The sequence below is a fragment of the Lissotriton vulgaris genome, chromosome 7 (assembly GCF_964263255.1).
Source record: "Lissotriton vulgaris chromosome 7, aLisVul1.2, whole genome shotgun sequence".
Taxonomy (NCBI): Eukaryota; Metazoa; Chordata; class Amphibia; order Caudata; family Salamandridae; genus Lissotriton; species Lissotriton vulgaris.
This window is the reverse complement of record NC_141695.1, coordinates 1,677,299,148-1,677,322,072: the sequence shown is the minus strand read 5'-3', so window position 1 is coordinate 1,677,322,072 and position 22,925 is coordinate 1,677,299,148. Positions and strand designations below refer to the sequence as shown.

Here is a 22,925-nt window from a genome sequence, read left to right as displayed (position 1 = left end):
GCCTGGCTTTCAAACTGACAACAGTCCTTATTGCACAGATACCCTACAACTACTCTGCAGAGCACTCACTTCATTGGTCATGAAGAACATGGAACTGAAACAAACGTAGAATGGCTTGGATCTCGCTTTTATACACAGCTTCTAGATGGAGTTTGAGAACCCACTGCAGCCCTTAAACCAGATTGGAAGTCTTTATGGAACTTAGTCTCTCGAATAAGCTGATTCATTTGGTTATTCACAGCTGTCCAGGATTTGGGGAAAAAAGTCGACTGGAAACAGGGCGTAAGATATTGACACTTAGAACTTTACCGGGTACCATGGACGTCCTTGCCCAATGACTCTAACATCTATACATATTAAGGTTGTGCTACCTGTACATTAATCTAGCTTGCTTTTTAGAGAAGATCATCCTAGTGTTTTACTTGTAAGGCAAGAAAAATACTGCCCTATTGAAAGTTTCCTTGTGTAATCTTGCTTTGAAGCCCTGAGACCTGCGTCTATGGGAAAGGATGCACCAGTGCCCATTCCTCCGATGAACTACAGGAGTGGATACAGAGGGCCAAGGTGGCCAGAATGAACCAGAAGTTTGCCAAGAAGGATGGACTCCTGTCATACCCAGAACGATTGATTCAAGAATACCGGGCATGCAGCAATGAGCTCCTTATCGTAAGTTAAAACTAAAACCTGTGCACAGAGGATGGGAACGGACACTGTGTGCCCTTGAATTTCTGAATTGGCTGCATACGTGGTGAGCGGGTGGTTGTGTGTGTTTGTGACGTGCCTGGCCTAGAGAAGGTTTGTGAAAACCTGTTTGGGCAATTTAATGTGTGGGATAATTCTACTTGGTTTATCATACTTAAGACCAGAGCTTACCGAATGCTTCCCACGTTTTTCACCACAAATTGCCTTGATGTTCCATCGCAAGATATTTTTGGCCTGTTTGTTCCCTTGTGCTGAGTGCAATGACAAGGTACGGAAACAAGAATGTGTTTTCATTCTACATGGGCTCACAAATGGCTGTTCTCCGTCAGTAGGCAGTCCACTTCTCTCCCTCATTGAACAGGTTCCCCACCACAACCAAATAGACAAAGATCATTACTCAGTCCTACATGAGTCCCTTTGTAGTAGTTTCAATCAAGACATCCACAAAACCTTTAGAAAGCTTAAGCCAATGGAATCTCAAATCCCTAATCAAGCCCTGCAGTTAATCCTCCCCTTTTCAAGGTCTCTTCAAATTTTTTGAAATGAAAAACAGTGTCGGTAATCGGGTATAACAAGATGTGAGACTCTCAGATGTGCCTGTTACACAAATTGAGGAGACTTGTGCACTGGAGCAGCCTCACAAATTTACACAAGCACCCACAGATAGTCAACATCATCCAAGCCCCCCCCAAAAGTCCACTCCAAATACCTATATCTTTGAGACGAGTGTTCCCAGCTCAAAACTTTGGTATTTATCTTGTACCTCCTTTTCCCCCTCTGATGCTGCAATAATTGTCGACTCGAAAGACACCAGTTCTTCAACAACTTACTAAGTCACAATCAGTCAAGGGTCTGCTCAAAACCAGCCCTTTTCCAATACCTGATAATCCTGTTGGCTTTCTCTGTTTTCTCACTCTTGAGATGCTCCTGTCAACTTGAATCTTTGGTAGACCGGGTTGTTAATTGAAATAGATCCTCATTTGCCGGTAATCTTTTGCAGTTCCCCAGGCTTGAGTTGTTTTAGAAGTCCTTATTGCTACTTTGCGATAGACCCATACACTATGATAAATATCTGTACCAGCCTGTTTGTTTGCCTGCTCTCATCCGAAATCCTTAATCTGGTTGAAAGTGGGATATGGGTGGCATGAGGTTGACTCTGGTCTGCTTACACCTGGCTTTGGTATACACACTTAAGATGCTGAAAAGTGCGAGTTGGTAACATGTGAAAACCCCTGGCTGTAACTGAGAGCAACATTTGGGGGTACAGTAAAGTAAGAGGACACTCCTTAAATTGCTGCTCAAATTTCGTCCTGTTAATTATTGTTTACCCTTAGATGACAGAGAAGCTGGATTATGTCAAGGTCGCGTGCAACCAACCTCTGACCATCAGCTCTAGAGAGAAGAAACTAAAACACAGTTGGACCTTCACAGTGAATTCCTCAGTAAGTGCTCATTTACTCCCATAAACTTTGCTCTTTTGGGTTCCAACCCCAATAAGTAACAGCAAAGATTCAGTACCTGAGGCCTTTGTGCATGTTTCAGGTAGATGCGATTTTGGTGGCTTTAATGTGGATGGTACACTCTGCTGTAGATTCTGTGAAGAAGTGGTTTATTTTATGATTAGCTGCTGCTGTGATAAACAGAATTACAATGAGATTTTCTGTAGCAGATTCTGTGGTGACAATAGAATCATTACAACAGTCTCATATTTTCTGTTATAGTGAGTGTTTTAACTCCTGCAAAATGGTTGCGTATCACCTTCATCTTCAGTGGCCCAGGCGTGCATGTTCTGCTGTTGTTGGTTGTTTGCCTTATCAAATCTCATTTCATCAACCCCCACCACACCATGTTCTGATGATTTTTGCTTCCGAGTATAGGTCATTCAACCTGTACTAAGCTCACCATTGCTGCACCCAGTACTCCCTCCATAACCCATATGGCTCATGTCTCCCCCCTTGGTCAGTGCTTTTAACTGCTTGAATTAGTCTGAATTATTACTCAACACGGCAGTGCTGTATAGGTGGTTCAAAAAGTCATAATTTTCTTTCCCAACACTGTTATCTTCTATATTATGATGTGCCCTGTTTCCCTTGTATTTACAGCAGCGGTTGAAGCATGTGGCCTTGTTAAAAAGAGACCCTGGGGTTGTCTTCACGTTGGCAGGGCGAAAGCTCGGCCAGCGCTGTACCTATGCTAGCGGTGACTGCTTCTATGATTCTGACTCCTTCGAACGTTGCTGCGTGACTGTGCAGGTGGAATGTTCTCTTTTTGGCACCCACGAACAATGGCTAGTGCTGGACTTCGGCACTCGTCCTGTCTTGCTTCAGAAGATTTTCATGAAGGTTGGGATTCAAGACTTGGACTCCAGTGAATGCACCCCCATAGCAAAAACTCCCACTGGGACTGCGGAGAGATGGCATAGTGGCAACCGCATGATTATTCCATGTGTCGATAGGACGTTGGAAGAAGTTGATCTTCTTGCCAGGTACAAGCCACCGGTGCTGTCTCTGGATTATCATCATGGTGTCAAGGTTACTGAAGTGCCAGTCACTCGGAAGAACTATAAAGAGAGGATGCATGAGCTGCTCTTTGCTGAAGAGCTTTCAGAAGAAGAGCTGGTGTCCAGGTAAATCTAATGGCCTATTCACCTGTGGTTCAAGGTCAATAAATCTCTGGCAAAATTGAAATAATTTAGAGAAATTGAGAATGTAAAGTGACATTTTACAGCCACACATTATTGTAAAAGTATTTGTTGGTGTGTTCCTAATAAGGAATAAATGTCTGCTAAGCATAGACCTCAGTACCCTATTTTTCTGTGTTGCCTGGAGTCGCACATAGCTGTGCTACTCCCCACAAATTCAGACCTCTTGCTTTCCGATTTTAGTCCTACTTACCTGTACCCTTGCTTGCATTTATGCCAGTTGATCCAGCGCTCTGATTGAAAAACTGTCTCATAAACGCTACTGATCACCTCAATACTCCCCATTAATAATGAAACGCATATAAAGGCCCATAAACCTATGAGACAATTTTGAGCAACTGAATCAGGTGGTATGATTAATAAAACTATTCACATATTATTTACAATATTATATACAACTGCAGTTTATCTTTCTTTACCATGGTTTTAAACATTCTTTAATCAGACCACTAAGGCGATTGAATCAACTGATGGTAACTAGACCATGAATAAACAAGACCAGCTTGTCTCTTCAAATCCAATTTTATTAATGTAATTTTTCATAAAGAAAAAGCATTTACGTTTTATAATCTTTATTTTATAATCAATTAAGAAAGCAGCATTTTAATAAGGAAATGAATTAAAACTGACATTTTCAAAGTACGCTCAGAAAAACGAAGTATTAGCAGAATAACAGTTTCCCATTCCCTAAATCTATTTCCCTGACTATTTCTCGCTTCACCTAGAAAGGAAAAATCATTTAAAGTCTGCTGTCCTTACATGCGCCAAAAGTCCAACAGCATGTCACGTCATTCAGGAATCGGAAAGTAAGAGTTTTTTCCCTGCTCATAGTGTCAGACTTTATACCTTTCTCTCTAGCTAAACTTTCCACATTTTACATTCTTTTAAGCAAATCCGAGCTTTTCATTGGCTGTCCTGTGTCAGTCCATGATAAAATATGAGGTCATCTCCGACTCTTGACCAAGTCCAGGCTTCAAATAAGCCCTATTGTCTTTCATTTCCACATCCTTCAGCTTCCTCAAAGTTACTTTTTCCTTGGGTTTCGAACATTTACTTCCTAGCCTTGGCAGACACTTTAAATTCCTGTCCTTGAGCATGTTCAAACACGACCAGAGAACTGCTTTTGTCAATTAACGATGACTATGCAGTAAAAATCTTCTCAGCTACACATGTGCAAAGGCTTCACTCTGGACAAGCTTTTGCGTCTGCAGCTCTTTCAGCCATATTTTCTGAACCACCTTTAGGCCTCACTTTGGAAACTATTATTAAACAAACACAGGACAATAATTAATTAAAGAATTGAGACCCATTCTTTTACCTGCCCCCTTTACTAATTAATCCTGTTAATTATGTTACCTAGCAAAGCGCAATCCAGCACCATTATATTTACTTTTCCTTCTTGAACAGTGTGAGCTCCATAAACTCTTCATCACAGAAAAACATAACATAAGCACATAAAATAAGCACATGCCATTTAACTGCCGCATTTAATACTGACAAAGACAATAGACATGGTTAGTTTATTATTTTTTTCTTTGCGTTTGCAACATAGAGCACATTAATTTATCCCACGTCTACTGATGAATGTATTCTTAAACTAAATTGATTAGTAATTTCACCACAAGCTTATTAATTTGATTTCTTGTTATGGGAGATTAACTTCACAAGTTTGAACAAAATCTTGTTCTTCACCTTGCTCCATCACAGTCCACATCACTCTTGATCTATATCATCTCCTTCTATTCTCCTTCACACAAACCTGTGATTCAATTAGACCGGGAGTGTATCAGTTGATTCCTATTTCCACCATGGACCCTATTAACGGCATCAAAACCATTTGCTCTTTGAAATCTGACAGTGCTTGCATATGGAAGTCCTATAACATAATTGGTAGACAAAGTGCTGGAGTGCTTCCTAGTTTTGTGCTCCTCTGTCAATGTACCCTTGTCTTGACCCGCAGATCTATGGCTCTTCTAGTACTCCAGTGTTTTTCTCTCTGTCAAAACCCTAAGTACTAGTCTCTAACTCTTCTGTTGCTTTAGTATTGTGTCTAATTTACAGCACTGGTAATGTATAAAATAAGGACTGAGTTCTGGGGTAAGTGTTAGCACTGTAATTTGCATTACTTGTCTGGGCTCTGTGCCCCATGTTCAACATTGTTCACTCCTGCACCAATGCTCTCCCTGCCTACATTTTAAGCTGAGCTTGTTGTCCTGCACTGATGACGTACCAACTCCCAGCCCAACTTTGGTTATCCATTGTTTTGAAACATTGACCTAATTGCAATAATCATCTCTCCCTTTAGGCTGAGCCTGGTGTCCTGCATCATTCCGACCATGATGATGACAACCCAATTTGAAACAAAGTTTTCTGTTAATGGGGAGCGCTTTGCTGAAGTGCAGGTAGCTTACAGCCTGATGCCAGACACTGATGAGGGATACCTGCTGAAGAGGTCTGTGCACACAGCTCTGTTGGCCCTGTCTCCATCGACAAACACGCGAGTGTATGAAGTCCTTTTGAGACATGAAGGCACCACAGATCACAGCCTGTGGTTGCAAATACCATCACGGTGCTGCCAGGAGCTGGGGCTTAAGGACCGCGCCCCTTGCACAGTGGAGCTTCAGTTCCAGATAGACCGACAACAGTTCCGCTCATGGCATCAGGCTGTGGATCTTTTGCTGGATGAGAAGCTAATCCTTCCTGATGTTGTCTCCTGCTCTCTACCCATCTACATGGAGACCTCAAGGCCTGGGAACATGAAGCAGAAACAAGCCATTGCCTTAATAACTGGAGGTGCTGCAGGAACACGACCTGTACCCCCACTTGTCATTTATGGGCCCTTTGGTACTGGAAAAACATACACACTGGCTAAAGCAGCCATGGAGGTCCTAAGAGAACGCGGAAAACGAGTGCTGATCTGCACCCACACAAATAGGTAACATACTGCTTGGTTTGCATGAAGGTTTTGCTTGCATAGCCCTGCATTGCACATGTATCTCACACTTAAATAGGCTAGCATTGGTGCTCTGTGCAACCCTAGAAACTACTGATGAGAGTACAACATTATCACCAATCTGTATGAATGCTGCAGGGTAAGACCAGCACAGCCCTTTTATGTTGATGGATGGTTAGTGAGCAGTCCAGTATTAATCTTCAAAAGAACTTCAGAACATAAAACAACCATGAGCCAAAAACGCTCCAGCCTACTTCCCCTTTGCAGAAGTGTAGCGCAATAACTGGTGTATGCTTCACCTTTGTATGCTGATAATGTGATATGATCTAGTTTCAAAGAGATACTACCTAGCCTATCCCCCAGTGTTCAAGCCAGGATAACACGGGTACATGCTCACAAGAGAAGAATGTGGCCCAATGAGTGACATGCAACTGCTTTAGATGCAACAAACTGATGTAATACTCTGTCAGAGTGAACGTGGACAGCACCTTCTATGCTGAGTTACCAGCTGAACAAAACCAATCTGTACACACGGTGTGCATAACATGAAAGGGAGAAGAATTCCTTGAGTTGCTTCTGGAATGGGAAGGGGATTGATTGTGGTTTGTAGCAGGGCAAAGCGGAGTTCTTGTGGTCCATGTTCATCTATAAACACCCTCAACTAACAAAATTTGCTGTGTTCTCTGGAAATTGAAACTGCACATTTGTTGATTAGGTAGTCTAGAGGTAGTGTTTCTCCCAAAAACCAATGAATTTTCCTTTTATTTGAATTAAAGTGACTAGCTGTTGCAAATGACCAAAAAGTGGGGTGCAGAGGAGAAACAGTCAGTGTAATGTCGCATTTACGTTTGGAAAGAACAGGATATTAAGCAGCGAATTTTTTTTTTTTTTAAGCTTTTCGCTAGCTATTGTTTTTTGAAGGAAAGTCCGTGTTTAATTCATAACAAACCTGGTTTCTGGTGAGCTGATGATGGACTTTTGCCAACATTCTAATGGTGCAATGAAAAATGTCAAAAGTTTTAAAGTGGCAGGTAAACAACTGAATACAGTTCAGGGCTCCTACCCAATTTCATGTTGGAAGTTGGTGTTCAATGACAAGGCAAGGGAACTTTCATTGGAGTGTAAAAAGGTCCTCCCAACCCTCCCCTTATTTTTTAGTTATTGACCTGTTGTCTGTTTGCTTTGTTGGTTGCTTGTGATTGTAGAGTTGATCTTTACTGCCTGATGGAATGGGTTCTGTGGTTAGATGGTGCAGTCCTAGAGATTCTAGTTTTTATGAGTCGTAGGTTAAATTAAAAAAATAGCTGAAATTCCAAAGTTTGTGTGGTTGCGCCTCCCCACCCCCTCCCTCCCATTTATATGGGCCAATCAATTCAGGGAGTAATGGGGGATCTATGATCTGTAAAGAATGCCTCTGGAGCTGTAAGCAAAGTGTCATGCCCACCTCAACTCTCTCCTTTTCCACTTGCTGTTTTTCTCTTCCCACTGGTCCTCTGTCACTCATCTCTGCTGTATTACTGTGATGATCCCATGACCCCACCCGTTTCTTGTCTTCTACTCCACACCTTTCCCAAACCTGACCTGGTTTTTAACTGCAGTCTCTTCTGGCCCTTGCAATACTAATGTTCATTCTTAACCTCTCCTGTCTTGCCTTTTCCAGTGCAGCAGATCTCTATGTTCGGGAGCACTTCCATCCCTATGTAATCAATGGGCATCCCGAAGCTGTGCCTCTGCGGGTGAAATACAGCAAGCGTTTGATTACCTCGACGGATGAGATCACCTTGAAATACTGCTGCCTAACAGAAGATCAGATGAGCTTTATGAACCCACCAGTGAGTTTGCTGAACCGGCACCGCATTGTTATCACCACAACATCCACTTCGCGAAACCTGAAGGTACCAAGGGGCTACTTCACTCACATCCTGATTGACGAGGCAGCACAAATGCTAGAGTGCGAAGCACTCATCCCACTGGCCTATGCCGACCACCAGACCCGAATTATTCTGGCTGGAGATCACATGCAGGTGACTCCCAAGCTCTTCTGCTTGGGTGATGGACAGCTGGCTGAGTACACCTTACTGAACCGGCTCTTCCACTACTACCAGCAGGACCATCATGAGGTGGCTCGCAAGAGCCGTATCATCTTTAATCAGAACTACCGCTGCACGGAGGCCATTATTCAGTTTGTCTCTAAACACTTCTATATTGGCAATGGCAATGCAATCGAGGCTTGTGGGAAGATTCCACCTCACCCTGAAAATTACCCGCTTATCTTTTGCCACACACACGGTATATGTGAGCGAGACAGCAGCTGCACATCCTGGATGAATCCTGCAGAGATCCTGCAAGTGCGGGAGAAGGTCCTGGAGGTGGTACAGAACTGGCCAGTTGAGTGGGGTCAAATGAGCCGCTCTAAGATCTGTGTTCTGTCTCATGGATTGCAGGTAAGAGAAACTGCAGCCTTGCGCCGCCGGGTGTGGGGGGAGGGGGGTAGTGCTATGCCTTATGTTGCCCAGATTGTGGAATGCCATCTATCATTTGAGAACTTTCAGGTTATCTCTATCACTATTTGTTACCTCTTGACCGCTTTGTTCTGCCGCCCATAATCGTATTAATTAGTAACCTTGTTTGAATTTAAAGTGCATTCTTTTCTTTGACCATTTAATGGGTCTAATACTTGTCTCTCAGGTCAAAGCCATTCGACAGGAGCTGAGGAAGGTGCGCTTAGGGGAAGTGACTGTAGAAAGCTATGAAAACATACAAGGTCAGTGTCTCCAAATCTGTTTGCATTCTCTTAAAGAAAAGCTGACTCCTGCTTGGTGCTCTCTCAACTGCTTACATCGTTAATTTCATGCATCACTCAGATTTCTTGCTTGTTGTGTTTTCTGCCTCTTTCATAACTGTTTGGCATGATATTTTTATGCTTGCTATGCCTCCATATGCAGGCAAGTGCATGTCCTTAGCAGTTTACCAGAATGAACCCAGGCCTTGCAAAATATACTTGCCCACTCGCTATGGCGAGTCAGATTTTACCAGGGTGAATTATTTTTAGGGCCTACTAGCCCGGTCTGGCAAGAGCAGGCCAAGAACAAGTGTTCTGTTCATTCAGGAAGTGAATGAAGAATAAAGATGCCTTCACATCTTGTTTTATCTTCAGATTTGCTGTGCTTTCAATGACGGAGGTCAAATGTCGGTTTATGTTTACTTCAGATTACTGCTTGTTTGCTCCTGGTAGCCGTGTTAGGCACACGTTTTAAATCGCCTTTAAATGAACTGTACAAATGTTTCAAAAATATATTTCAATAGCCAGGAAAGCACACTTTTTTTGTAATCCTGCAGTGAGATGGAAACAAAGATTTTAATAGGTTCAAAACAAATCGGAATGTTATACTTTGGTGTGCGAATGGTAAATATTTTCTGAAACCAGGTTTTCACTTCTTATATTTTGCACGTTTTATAGTTTTATCAGTAAAACCCAGGGGTGACTCCTCCATTGGGGTCAAAAGGGCGCCGACACCCCCCCCCCCCCTTCCCTCAATGTCACAGCTGTATCTTATTTCACAAAATATTACAGCTTTTATATGCAAGGAAACCATATCACCAATCATTTCCTTACATGTAAAAGCTGCCATATCACCCTTCACCAGAAGAGGGCTATCTGGGCTGTATTGCTCATGTGTCAGGCGTAGGCAGTTACAGCCCTTCCTTTCACAGATGCCATGGATATCTGACCAGTTGCCCTAGCGCCAGGAAGTACAGCATGTCAGATATTGGTGAATTGGGGTCTGTGTCAGTCATGTGCACTTATGCCCCATCAGAAGCTTTGATAAAGGGAAAAGGATCACCTTATGCCCAATTAGAAGCTTAGATAGGACAGAAGTGTGTGAGCCTCGCTCTGGCGCCTTGTTTGTTCGTTCGGAAAGTCTTGGAATTGAAGTGCAGAGGAAAACGGCGCTGAGGACTACACCAGGTAAGTTTCCATGTTTGAATGAGTAAGAATATACTTATGATGTGTATGTGCCTGTCCGCAAGCGTACACCAGTGTGTGCTTATGTGAGCCTGTGTGTTTGTATATATCCTGACTACCATTTAGTGACCTATCATTTGATAGCCCTACTACTTTATGAATTGACCAGCCGCTGCTTCGCAATTTGGAGGGGAAGTTTTGGCAATATCAATGTGCTGTCTGTAAATTACACTCTGCTACCACATGATTTAGTAATATATTTATTGAGCGATTTTAAGCATGAGCTGAAACATTCCTGCGCCACCCTAATGACGATGCTTTTAGTGAACTAAGAGGCAATGGGGGGGGACATATGTCCATAAATGTTTTTTTGAAAAAAAAAATTATAGCAGACCTGCTAAACTCACATATCTGAAGTTGCTCTCATATGTGATCATGAAGAAAAAGGCTACTGTGAAATAAACTAGTTGCCTAGGATCACATAATTTGAGACAAGTTTATGGGTCCAGTACAATCCAGGCAGGCCTAGTAAATTATTCAAGTCACTAGACCTGCAGGTCTAGTGAAACAAAATTATGATTTTACACGGCCTGGAGCCCATTTTGCTGGATTGCACAATTTGTATTTGATATTCTTAGGAATGGACGCTGCCAACTTAATGCTGGGTAGCTGTCAAAATGGAGTAACCCATTTACATCCACGCAGTAGTTTTTTCTTGCAAGCAAACTAGTGGTCTTTTGGGGGGGAATTGTTGACCTGGCTAGGGTTGACCTACATGTTCGGTTTTTGTGAAGTACTCAGAGTTTAAAGTCTCATCCCCCTTTGCATTGAGCTAATTTGAAGGCTACAGTTTCTGTAAAGTCAGGAGCTTAAACCTATTTTTTTCTGCAGACACCTCAGTTTTATGACCCTAATTTGAGATCAGTTGCATGCCATGTAGTATTTGTATATTGTGCCCAATCTTTCCTTTGCAACATGCCTCATGCTTCGTGATCTTTTTGTTGTTTACATTTTATAATTCTTGCTTTGGGTATAGAGGGTAGTTTCGCGTTTAGTGCACTCAGCAGCTTAATTCCAGCAGCCAGTGAGGCATGGTGCCTGAGTCTTTTTAGCTACTGTATGTATGAACATCTACTGTGATCTGATCTAGATTTTATCTGCTGTGGAGTGAGCTGGGGGTAGGGGTGGAAATTTACTTTTCTAATTTTAAAGCGCATCCATTTTCTAAAAACTTCATTAACCTAGAACAAAGTTTGGAAGACCAGAACCAATGCTTCCTAACAGATGTGCATAAGATGAACATAGAGTCCTTAAAGTACATCTGAGCATTCAGACCACCTGTGGGAAAGAAAAGAATCGCTTGCTCATTTCAACTGTTTGTGTAAACCAAACCCCAGCTCTTGAACCAGAGCGTAACTTTCTGATGCACTGCATCAGTGGAAAGTGCCACTGGAAGGATCTCCATGTTTGTCTACAATAATATTAAGTGCTCCCTATTGTCAATCTTGCTGCACAAACCTTTAATAAAGCTTTCCTGATCAGGATGAATAGAGTTGTCATTGACGATCTCTCCCCCAAAGCTCCCAATTCAAATATTGACTGTCACTAAAATTTGTATCTATAAATGAGACTAGTGAATTATCCTTTATTTGGTGAAGAGATTAAAACGTATTCAATAAAACATTCCAGCAATAATATGGAGTTCTGCAAAAGTAGTGTACAACTATGTAGTGCTCCACCTAAACCAGACTCCTTCCCATTGTCCATTTGATTAAAGGACCCATTCAACTTCCCCTTCTCAATGTGCAATATACAAGTTTTCCCACAGCCATAGCATTGAAACCATGTAAGATTTTTAAAAATTGCTTCCAGTAACTCAATTGTAAAATTCATTATTTTTAATGTATTTTCTATATAATGGCGTGTTTTAGTCCACTAAAACCACAATCTCTTTATTGTTCACTTTCCATGATTATACTACTGCCAAGTCTCCACCCCACTTCCAGAGCACAAGTGTTACATTGCAAGTTACCCGTTCTCCATGAGATCTTTGTTAACCAGTTTGTTTTGTATAGGGCAGTGTTAACCAACTTCTTGTCATTACTATGCATTTCTAATCTTGAAGGGCAGTTTGTCTCGACATTGAACGTTTTACTGAATGAAGAGCTGCCAGGGGCAGAATGCTCACCCACCTTACCAGTGTTTTCTGTGCCCGTATGGTCTGATGTGGAAGCTCCAGTGGACCTCTGTGTGGTGGATGCAGGTGTTGCACATCTACATTCGACCTGTCTGTTTGAGTTGTAGTTCTATGATTGTGATCCACTGATTTCTCCTATGGGAGTATTTCGGTTTCCTGACAGTGCTGGTGCCAACCATCTTAATCTTTTAGTCTTGGAGTGTAGTTTATCCTCCTCTCTGTCTGTTTGATCTCCAGTCGCAGAAAAGCCCTAGAGCGTTGCTTGTTTCCTCTTTAACCTATTGCAGTGTGGTCAGTTGCAAAGTGTTTTGAGGTTTTGTGTGATATATTGTGAAAGTATAGTATGGTGTATTGTGATTGAGCATCCTTTGATGTGTACTTTGTGATACATATGGTTTAGGTCTGGTGGTTTGAGTATTGTGATGGTGGGTGGTGTGGTACCTGATGTCTTGCTTTGCACTCCTAAATAAAAGCACTACAGCACTCCCACACGGAGGCACACACATGGCGCAGCAAGAAAACACCTGAAAAGTGGGTCTCACTATCCTAAAATGTGGCACATCAAATGACAGTTTTCAGAATAAAACATTGGGTTTTATTTGCGCAATGCTAACAGGTTTTCCCAGATGTCAAATAAAAGTGTGTGTGTCTGTCTGTCTGTCTGTCTGTCTGTGTGCGTGTCTGTCTTCCAGGGAATACTCATCAAAGTATAAGCAGGGAATAATCCTCGCCCATGTGTGGGACCCCAGAGCTTATAACAATATATATAATAACTATGCAGCCCTATAAAATCCCAACTACAACAGGGGCAAACAGCCAGAAAATAACTCCGCCACACTTGTATAGTAACACATTGCTTAAGAAAACTTGTAATAGAGACCATACACCCAAATGGCTTCATACAAGAATTTCTTTATTTTCAGAACCAGGAAAAAAATAAAGTTTTTGAAGGCAGTTTGGCCCATAGGCTGCATAGGAATTACTGTCCTGGGACAAAAGAAAACTGGCACCTCACCTTTAAGACTTCCAAGAATTTAGGTACTTTGCCTTTAAGAACCCCAGAGAGCCCTATGCTCCCAGCAGGCACCACAGGTGACATTTAGGTCAGTTCTTTTTGTAAAGGCGAATAAAATATAATTTAAAACCAGTACTAAACATTGCTAGACCGGGGAGGAGGGCGGGGTGCTTCTGACTGAGTATACCCCTGGAAGAGAACTAGGTTTACAGGTAAGTAATTTATCCTTCTCTTCCAGGGGATACTCATCAGTAGTCATAAGCAGTGAATAGAATAGCAAGCCCATACCCCACACTTCGCGGACTAGCAATGTAGCACTAGAAATAAAAGCAATCTTAAAGTAATAGGTACCAATAATCAACCAAACAGATTCCTCGGAGATGCTTGACCTACAGGGCAAGTTGGAACAGTAGTCTCTGCCAGTTTTTTTCAACTTAAGAAAATAGCCCAGTTCCTAACGCAATCTGCACTTATCCAGGTTATTATTGCCCTCGTTCTGTCCCGACTGGATTTTTCTAACAGTCTCTATCTGGGACTTCCAGCAGGCCTGTAAAAAGACTTCAACTTGTTCAAAACCAAGCAGCCAGGCTTATTTGTAAACAACCGAAATGGCAGCCTATCAGACCTGGCCTGGAAAGACTACATTGGCTACCTGTGGTGCAGAGGATTGTGTTTAAAACCGGATGTATTACCTTTAAAGCCCTACAGAATACAGGCTCAAAATGTATCAAAAAACGTGTCTCTAGGTATAATCCCTCATTAAATCTCCGCTCTGCTCACAAAGCTCTTTTAGTCGTCCCGACTTAAGAAAAAACGCCTTGGTGGTTGCTGCTTTGACCATCTTGCAGCCACCTTTTGGAATTCCCTACCACTGCCGGTAAGGCAGAGTCCAGACCTCCTTACCTTCAGACACTCTCTTAAGACGTGGCTTTTCAAACAGGCTTACTTTTAGAGTGATTTTTGTGTTATGTTCCCTCCTGACAGCGCCATGAAGCCTACGGGCGAACGAGCGCTTAATAAATAAATATTAACATAACATAGCATCTGCCTGAGTATCTGAATCTAAGCAGTAATGGCGAGAGTATGAACAGACCACCATGTGGCTGCTTTGTAAATTTCTGCTATGGGCACATTTCTGAGGCGAGCCGTAGTTTAGGCCTTTCCTCTGGTCATAAGAGATGGTCATTATTGTATTATTCGGTTTAATTTTTGGTGTTGGTATTAGTGATAACATATTTTTTAAGTATGGGTATCTGGTATTTCAGAGATGCACCTATTATACATGACCTCATATCTTCTTACCCCCCCATGAATGTACTTGGGGGGGGGGGGGGGAGAAATGTAATGCCCTCTTTTGTTAATGTAATTATACCCTCCCCCATCTGGGGAGATGGAGTTGAAGCAGTAAAACATATGTATTACCTAAAGGCCTGCTGTACCAAGGAATTTTGAGTTTTCAAAGCCTCCAGGTGGTAAATACATTTTAACCCCTTATATACATTTTTACTATTTACGTAAGCCGTTTTAGAAGTCAGAAAGGTATTTCCAACTAGTTAAAGGGTTTTTGTGACTGTTCGAATTGCAAATAGTAGGGGAAGTGAACAAGGTGTCCGCCGCCTATTTAAGATTTGGAGAAGAATCTATCAATGGTTTGTGACTTCAGTTGTGGTTGCAGACCATTACCAGATAATGACCCCTCAAAGGGTACAGTGTCTGATTTTCAAACGTGAAGCCGTCCCTTTGAGCATTGTGAAGGCAGCCATGTGGAGAACAGCAGTCAGTAGTCCTGAGGACTACACACCCACTCACACACACACACACATATATATCTACAGTACAGCCCCCTTTAAAGCTGTGCCTCCCAAACTTTTTAGAGCCATGAACCAAGTTTTAGAAAGACGGATGCTCACTACCCACCTACCTTTAATGGATATGAGGCCGGGTGATTTTTCTATGTAATTAAAGCATTGTGTGGTAGCACACTGTCGTTTATAGATGGAACATTTTCAGTTGAAATGGACACAAAATTTTACAGACCTAGTTTTACTAATGAATTTGCATAACTCACAAATAATGTTTGGAAATTGTTTGTGAATATTAGTCATTTATGCATTACCAAGTAGAGTACCTTGATTTGATCTTATTAAAAGCGGTTTCCAGCACATTTCAGAATTACAAAAAAGGTACTTCATGTTTCCTTAAGTGCTGGATACATGCAGTTAATTTACATGTATTTTATTAGGTTTGTTGCAAAAAAAGTAATCTGACCTCCTTTCTTTTCACATTCCCTGTACTTCTACAAGATTCCCACATTATACATTTTACTTTTCTTTCTCTGACTGCAAAATGAAAGGAGCTTGTAAACAACAATCCCCATGTTAACACCTTAGCTGCGTGTAAACATTTCTCCCCAGTGCTGCGCTGTCCATTAGCACTAGTGCTGAATGGACGTTCAATGGTCGTGCGCAGCACTGGGGAGGTCGTGCTGCTGACGACCATTGGCCGTCAGCAGCACTTAAGGGGTTAAAAGAAAAAAAAAAGTAAGCCGCAATTTGTCAGACGACTTAGCCTGACGTTTGACCTCTCTTTGAATTTCTGGAAAATGTGAAAAAAAATACATAATTTAAAGGCATCTTTATTTATTGCTCTGTCTTTCCCTACCCACCAAAAGTGGCACCTAATCCACCAGTGAGTCTCGACCCACAGTGTGGCAAATGCTTTTTTTAAAGGACACAAGCTGCTTTAAGGGAGTACATTTGCAGGAACGGAGGGACAGGGGTCTTTTGTCTTTGGCTGCAAAATCATGGATGGAAACCAGCAAATCACCGAGGTCACAGACTTTATACTTCCTAATTAATGTTCATGATGCAGGTCATTTTGCGGGTCCCACCTCTTGAAAATGTTCAGTTTGCAATGCAACGTATTAGTATGTAGCCACATCAAAAATTGCATTCCTGTTTGCAAACAAGTTAGTGTGCAGATTGCACATCCCTGTTTTGTGACTGGAAATGGTACATCATGCTTGAAGTGTTCCTGTCTCAGATCTTCTGAAGTCATGCAAAGAATTTGCTACCACCACCCCATTGTAAGCTTGTTGTAAAACATATACATTTAACTCCGTTAAAGCATGTTTGCAGTCATTTCTGATGCATTTTATATCACTTTTTCGTATGCATGCTTTAACGACCCAGTGGCGACCAATCTCTTAAAATTATCCAAGGTTGGAAATAGACTGATTTCTGCCTGACCAGAGAAATATTGGTAGAGCTTCAAATTTATCAACTTCTCCATTCAGGGTTTCTTAGGTGAAAATTGTCTGAAAATATGTATCTTGAACTGGGGAGAAGTATTATCCTTAGGGTGATTTGGTATTCTCCACTCTTCATTCGATGGTTCACTAACCCCGCTTAACATAAGATGTGGTATTACAATTTATTTACTCGAATATTCTTCAGTCATATTGGGAGCTGTGACTACATATTACTGACAATCAACTGGGTCAATCGACTAGACGTTTCCATTAGTTTGTTCAGGTTTCCCAGGGCTACTGAGTCATAATGCCTGATAGGCCCTTGCTTGCGGCTTTTCTCCAATCCTCGTTGCAACTGAAAACTGTCTCCTATTCTGTTGTTCAAGGCTCCTCGTCTCTTCAGTTTAGTGTTCAGTTTACTGGGGGTGGTGACTGATTCCTTAAATGGCTCTGATTACTGCTTTCTTGATATTGGTCTCCTTGCAAGTAGGCCTTTCTCCTCTTCACCCCATCCTCCTGAGATGTAATCCCTTTAAATCTCTTCATTTGATGCAATATAATGGCCTTGCACAGCCTAACGAGGGCATTGAACCTATGTTTGGTGTGTATGAATAACCGTAGAGAGTAAATAAAGTAGAGAAGCAGAGGTAACGAGCATTGGCACAGCCAATAGGTCTCGCCTTTGGGACCTTATAAGTGTTTAGTCATGCAACAGTTGTTGTTGCACCAAGGATATTGTGCTGCATAACTAAATACTTATAAGTTCCCAAAGACCAGACTATTAGCTATGCCAATGCTTGTTTTATTGTAAGGGTGGCCTTGTGTGTTTCAGTTTCACTCTTGTCCTGTGTGGCTGCCCTTCCTTTCATGGTAGCTGTTCAGTACATGTGCACTGTGGCCTCCCACGGTCGGTTTCAAGCCTCCCCACCCCCCCCCGCTCTGTGTGGCACAGAAGGGCCTTCTTTGACAAGTCCTAGTGTCTTTAAAGGGACCACTCGCCCAAATCACTTGTGCTTGTTTCATTAACCCGAGGAGTATGAAAGGGTTTGTTGTGCTTCTGACCCTTTATTTATTTTATTTTGAAAGTTTTATATAGCACGAACAAGATCTTTGCAGATATCAGAGCGCTTTACAAAGCAGGGCATACCAACAAGAGAGTGAAACTCAGGTCATTGGGGAGTAAAGTAAAACAGGTACATCAATATGCAGGTATTATAGATAGCTGTGTGCATAGATAGTCAGGGAAGTCAATAATACAGGTAAAACACATAGTCGTAGGGATCAAGCAGAATAAAACAGAACGGTGCAGAGACTTTACGGATAACGTTAATAGGTCAAGTGTCAAGTGTATTTGGCCATGAGAATAGCTTTTACTTTCTTAAAAAGTGTGATGGAGGAGATGAGCCTAGTTTCAAGAGGGAGTGAGTTCCAGATCCTGGGTGCCATTCCTGAGAAGGAGCGTTTATAAGTTTTTTTTCCTTACGGAATCTTCGAGGTTTTAGCAGAAGATTGTTAGTGCCTCTAGTGTTTCTAGTGCCGCCAGAGATTGATAGCTTCTGAGCGAGGTATCCGGGAGAGCTCAGATGTACAGCCTTGTGTGTCATGCAGGCGATTTTCAGGTGAATTCCGGCTTCCAAAGGCAGCCAGTTCAATGATTTCAAGTTAGGGGAGATATGCGAGTGTTTTTTTGACCCCGTGATGAGTCTCGCTGCAGCGTTTAGAGAAGCTCTTAGGGGTGCAGTAGTGGTTAACGAAAGACCGCAGAGGGCTATGCTGCCGTATTCAATTTGCGGGATTACTAGTGCTTGTACTGCAGTTTGGAAGTCTTTGGCAGGAAGGGTTTAAGTTTCCTCAGGATATTGATTTGGAAGTTTGCTCCCTTAGTAGCCTTGCTGATATGATGCTGCATGTTGAGATTGGAGTCGAGAGTTATGCCTAGAGATTTTGCTGAGTCTACTATGGTGGGTTGGACATTGAGTGCAGTTAGCTGTTTCAGCCAGGATCGAGTAGTAGAGATCTTCGCGGGAGGTGAGATCAGAAGGAATTCTGTTTTCAGGGCATTGAGTTTGAGATGATTATCGGCAAGCCAGGATTGGGTGCTTCTGATCGTTGAGTTCAGGAGTAAAATGTCTTTGGGGGATTGTAGTTTGAGATATAGTTGGGTGTCATCTGCGTACATGTGAAAAAGTACATTGGATGCTTGTAGCAAGGTAGTGAGAGGTTCCATAACTAGGTTGAACAAAGTTGGTGATAGGGAGGATCCTTGGGGGACGCCTAACGAAACGGGTATTGGCGAGGACATCAGGTTGTTACTCTTGAATTTCTGCGACCTGTTGTGTAAAAAGGAGGTGAACCACTTGAGAACAGTCTCAGATATACCCATTCTTGTGTTCAAAAGTTCGAGTAAATTCTCATGTTTAACAGTGTCGAAGGCTGAAGAGAGATCAAGAAGGATGAGGAGGCCGGTATCATTTTGATCTAGGAATTGAAGGGCATCGTCAATTATGTGAGTCATAGCAGTTTCAGTACTGTTCTGCTCGGAAGCCTGATTGATGAGGGTTGAGGAGATCAAACTGATTAATGTGTTTAGTCAGTTGTAGTTGCGCGCATTTTTCCAATAGTTTGGCGAGAGTGGGAATATTGGTAATGGGGCAATAGTTGTTTAGGTCGGATGGGTCGACCGTAGGTTTCTTCAGTAAAGGTGTGACTTGACCAACTTTGAGGGAGTCAGGGATGGTTCCTTGTTGGAGTGAGCTGTGGATAATTTTGGTCCAGAGTGGAAGGAGCAATGGAGTGAAATCTTTGACCGCATTAGCGGGGAGGGGATCCGTGAGGTGATTGGAGGGTTTCAAGGTTCAAAGGAAGACCATGTAGCATTGTTTATTGGTTTGGTGAGTGTTATGCAGTTGGGTGTGGCGAAGAGGCTTGTGTCAGTGCGGAGCTCACTCTTAATGTTAGTTTTTTGGGTAAAGAAAGCGGCGAAGTCTTCACAGGAGGGTGCTTCACACGAAGTGCTGAGAGGTTGGGGTTGTTCCTTGGCTTGTGTTCTGATTAGCTCAAACAGTTTTCTTGGGCGGTTTTTTGCTTGGTCGAGCTGGAGGCTGAAGAAGTTTGCTTTTGAGCGCTTTATTTTCCTGAAGTAGGCGTTTCTCTTTTTCTTCAGAGTTTTCGGATGCAGTGCGGAGGGAGCTGTTCTCCAGGTGCGCTCTGCCATTCGCATGGCTCGTCTATCTTGATTGAGACTCCCGTCGTACCATGGATTGGAGATTTTAGCGGAGACTCTTTTTAGTTGCAAGGGAGCAGCCTCATTAATTATTGAGGTCATGGCGTTGAGATAGTGGTCAGTCAAGGATTGGACATCTGTGGCGCCCGTAGGAGGGAGCAGGAGGTCGCGGCTGTTCGGGGGTAGGGAGTATGGGTTGAGTTTTTTCAGGTCTCTTTTCCAGACTTTAGGTCTGGAGGATTGCCCCTTGTTGAGTTTGAATTTTTCATTGATGATGAATGTGACAATATGATGGTCTGACCAGTCACATGGTTGGATAGACTCAAGTTGGATGGCGTCCTCTTTGGCGATGATCAGGTCGAGGATAGAGCCTTTCTCGTGGGTCGGGCTGTTGCATATTTGGGTAAGGTCTAGGGCGTCGGAAGTTTTTAAGACTATTTACCACCGCATCATTGTGTTCGTTCCAGTGGAGGTTGAAGTCACCAAGGTATATTTGGGTGAGCTGTCGTCCGGCGTTGGTTGAAATCATGTCCATGATTTGTTGGACGAAGGGGAGGTTGTCTCTGGGTGGGTGGAAAATGCCGTGAAGGGAACATATCGGTATGCCCTCACTGATCATGTCAAGGCAGATGTATTCTTAGGAAGTTGGGGAGGGTAGGGACGATGCGGAGACTTTCAGCACAGAAAGGTTGTTCCTGTGTATGCATGCGATTCCTCCACCTATTTTGCCGGACCTGTCAAGCCTAATGATGTGGTAGTTGGGGGGGGGGGGGGAACCAGAATGTCCATTTATAGGTGTAGAAGATTCGGTTAGCCAGGTTTCAGTCAAGATGATTAGGTCAAGGTCCAATGTTAGGATTAGATCGGCGATGGCGGAGGAGTGTCTAGAAGCCGATCTGCAGTTTAGGAGAGTGCATTTGAGACGGGGTGTGTCAAGGGAGGTAGAGGGTACTAGAGATATGGGGACTTTTCTATGGTTATTCGGGACGGAGATTCTGTTTAGTGAACAGGGTCTACTGGGATTGAGTGTATCGTGGGAATGGGGAGGTGCGAGGTGGTTGGGTTGTTTAGGGCAGCTGGGTCATAGGAGCGGAGGAGGGTGAGAGTGGCGAGATCCGAAAGAGGGTTGCATGTGCGACAAGGGCAATTTTTGCGATTGTGGGCAGGGATCGCTGTCCAGTGTGGGCGACGGGTGCGGTTGTTGCGATTGTGGGCGTGGATCGCGGTCCTGTGTGATGGATGTAGCCTGGGAGCGTCATCCGGACGGGTGGAGAGCAGGTTGCGAGGGGGAGTGGTGGTGCGTGAGGTGTGTCTGGGGGTGTGATGAGAAGCTCTTTGATGGTATGAATGTATTCTTTGATGGTGTGGATGTCTTCCTTGAGCTGAAGGAGTGAGGACATAATCTTGTCCAGCGTGGGATAGATGTGAGTGCTGGGGGTGTCAATCGTGGGTGAGTGGCTGACCTGGGGATTATCGTGCGGGAGGGAGGGTGGGTTGGTGTTCACGCAGGGCTCTGTGGTGTCGGCGTATGGGATGGTGTTAGGGAGGAGAGAGGGCATGAGGGCGATGGAAGTGGATGAGGTGCGGGGTGTTTTGGTGGCGTAGAGGGGGGCATTGGTAGCGGGTGGAGAGAGCGGGGTGGAGGTGGGGTGTATGTTGGTGGTGATGGGGGAGCCTGAAGGGTAGTGAGGGCTGAGAGTGGGGGGGAGATGGGTCGGGGATGGTCCTGTCGTGGGGAGGGGGAGTTATGATGATAGGTGTGATGTGCCTTGCGTGGTTGATTAGCGGGTGGTAGTGGGGACTGAGGGTAGGGGGGGACAAAGGGTGGGATTTGTCGTTATGCTTTTCGTTCTGGTGCTGATCTAGGTTAGAGGAGTTGTGGGTGGGAGTTATGTCAGGGGAGAGGGGAATGGGAGTGGTATGTGTGGGAGTCCAAGGGTTAGTGTTTATTTATTTTATTTATTTTTAGAGTTTTCTATAGCGCGAACTTGAACCGATAAGGTTATCAGAGCGCTTTACATAGCACCAGTTCCGTTACATGTTGTCACAACAGTTTACATAGAATCAGTTACGTTGCACATTTCAAGATCTTGAACCGTTTAGGTTATCAGAGCGCTTTACATAAGCCAGCATTCGATGTCCAGTGCCCTCCTCCGCCGTGTAGCGGGGGACCTCATCCAGCCCTCCGAAAGTCATCGAGCTGTCGGGACTAGGCTCCTGGAATTTCAGCTGACTTAGGAATACACGCGTTACAAAAGGTGCAAATAGAAGAGAAAAAAAAAAATTGCAAATGTACAAGAGATAGAGTCACAAGAGGAGGAGATATAGATGGATATACTCTAGGCCTATACTGGTCAGAGGCAATAAGAGAGACAATAGGAAAGTCAAAAGGACAGTGAGAGCATTCGATGTCCAGTGCCCTCCTCCGCCGTGTAGCGGGGGACCTCATCCAGCCCTCCGAAAGTCGTCGAGCTGTCGGGACTAGGCTCCTGGAATTTCAGCTGACTTAGGATTACACGCGTTACAAAAGGTGCAAATAGTAAAGAAAGAAAAAATTGCAAATGTACAAGAGATAGAATCACAAGAGGAGGAGATAAAGATGGATATACTCTAGGCCTATACTGGTCAGAGGCAATAAGAGAGACAGTAGGAAAGTCAAAAGGACAGTGAGAGGTCACTAAAATGGTGGAAGAAAAACGTTAGTAGAAGAGGCACGTCATATAGAGATAATGGCGGGGCGCGCGAAGGTCCAAGTCCGAAGGTTCAGAAAGAGGGCTGGCATAGCCAGCAGGTCCAGGGGGGGACAGGCAGTCCGCAGCAAAGTCACAGCCTCATAGTTCAAGAGGAGCTGGGCTGGGGAGTTCAATCCGGAGACCAGAGGAGGGTCAGGGGAGAAAGACCCCCGGCGCCCTGGCAG

General features: G+C 43.5%; 1 protein-coding gene across 2 annotated transcripts in view; it reads left to right on the top strand.

Annotated features, from left to right (window-relative positions):
• The window catches only part of HELZ2 (helicase with zinc finger 2), a 163,974-nt gene that overhangs the window by 27,295 nt on the left and 113,754 nt on the right, over positions 1–22,925 (top strand). For both annotated transcript variants that reach the window (XM_086932742.1, XM_086932741.1), the window contains exons 3-8: positions 483–666; positions 2,037–2,144; positions 2,805–3,328; positions 5,709–6,338; positions 8,017–8,800; positions 9,045–9,120. In XM_086932742.1, coding sequence (XP_086788868.1) covers positions 483–666; positions 2,037–2,144; positions 2,805–3,328; positions 5,709–6,338; positions 8,017–8,800; positions 9,045–9,120 — 2,306 coding nt within the window. The remainder of the gene's footprint in view (positions 1–482; positions 667–2,036; positions 2,145–2,804; positions 3,329–5,708; positions 6,339–8,016; positions 8,801–9,044; positions 9,121–22,925) is intronic.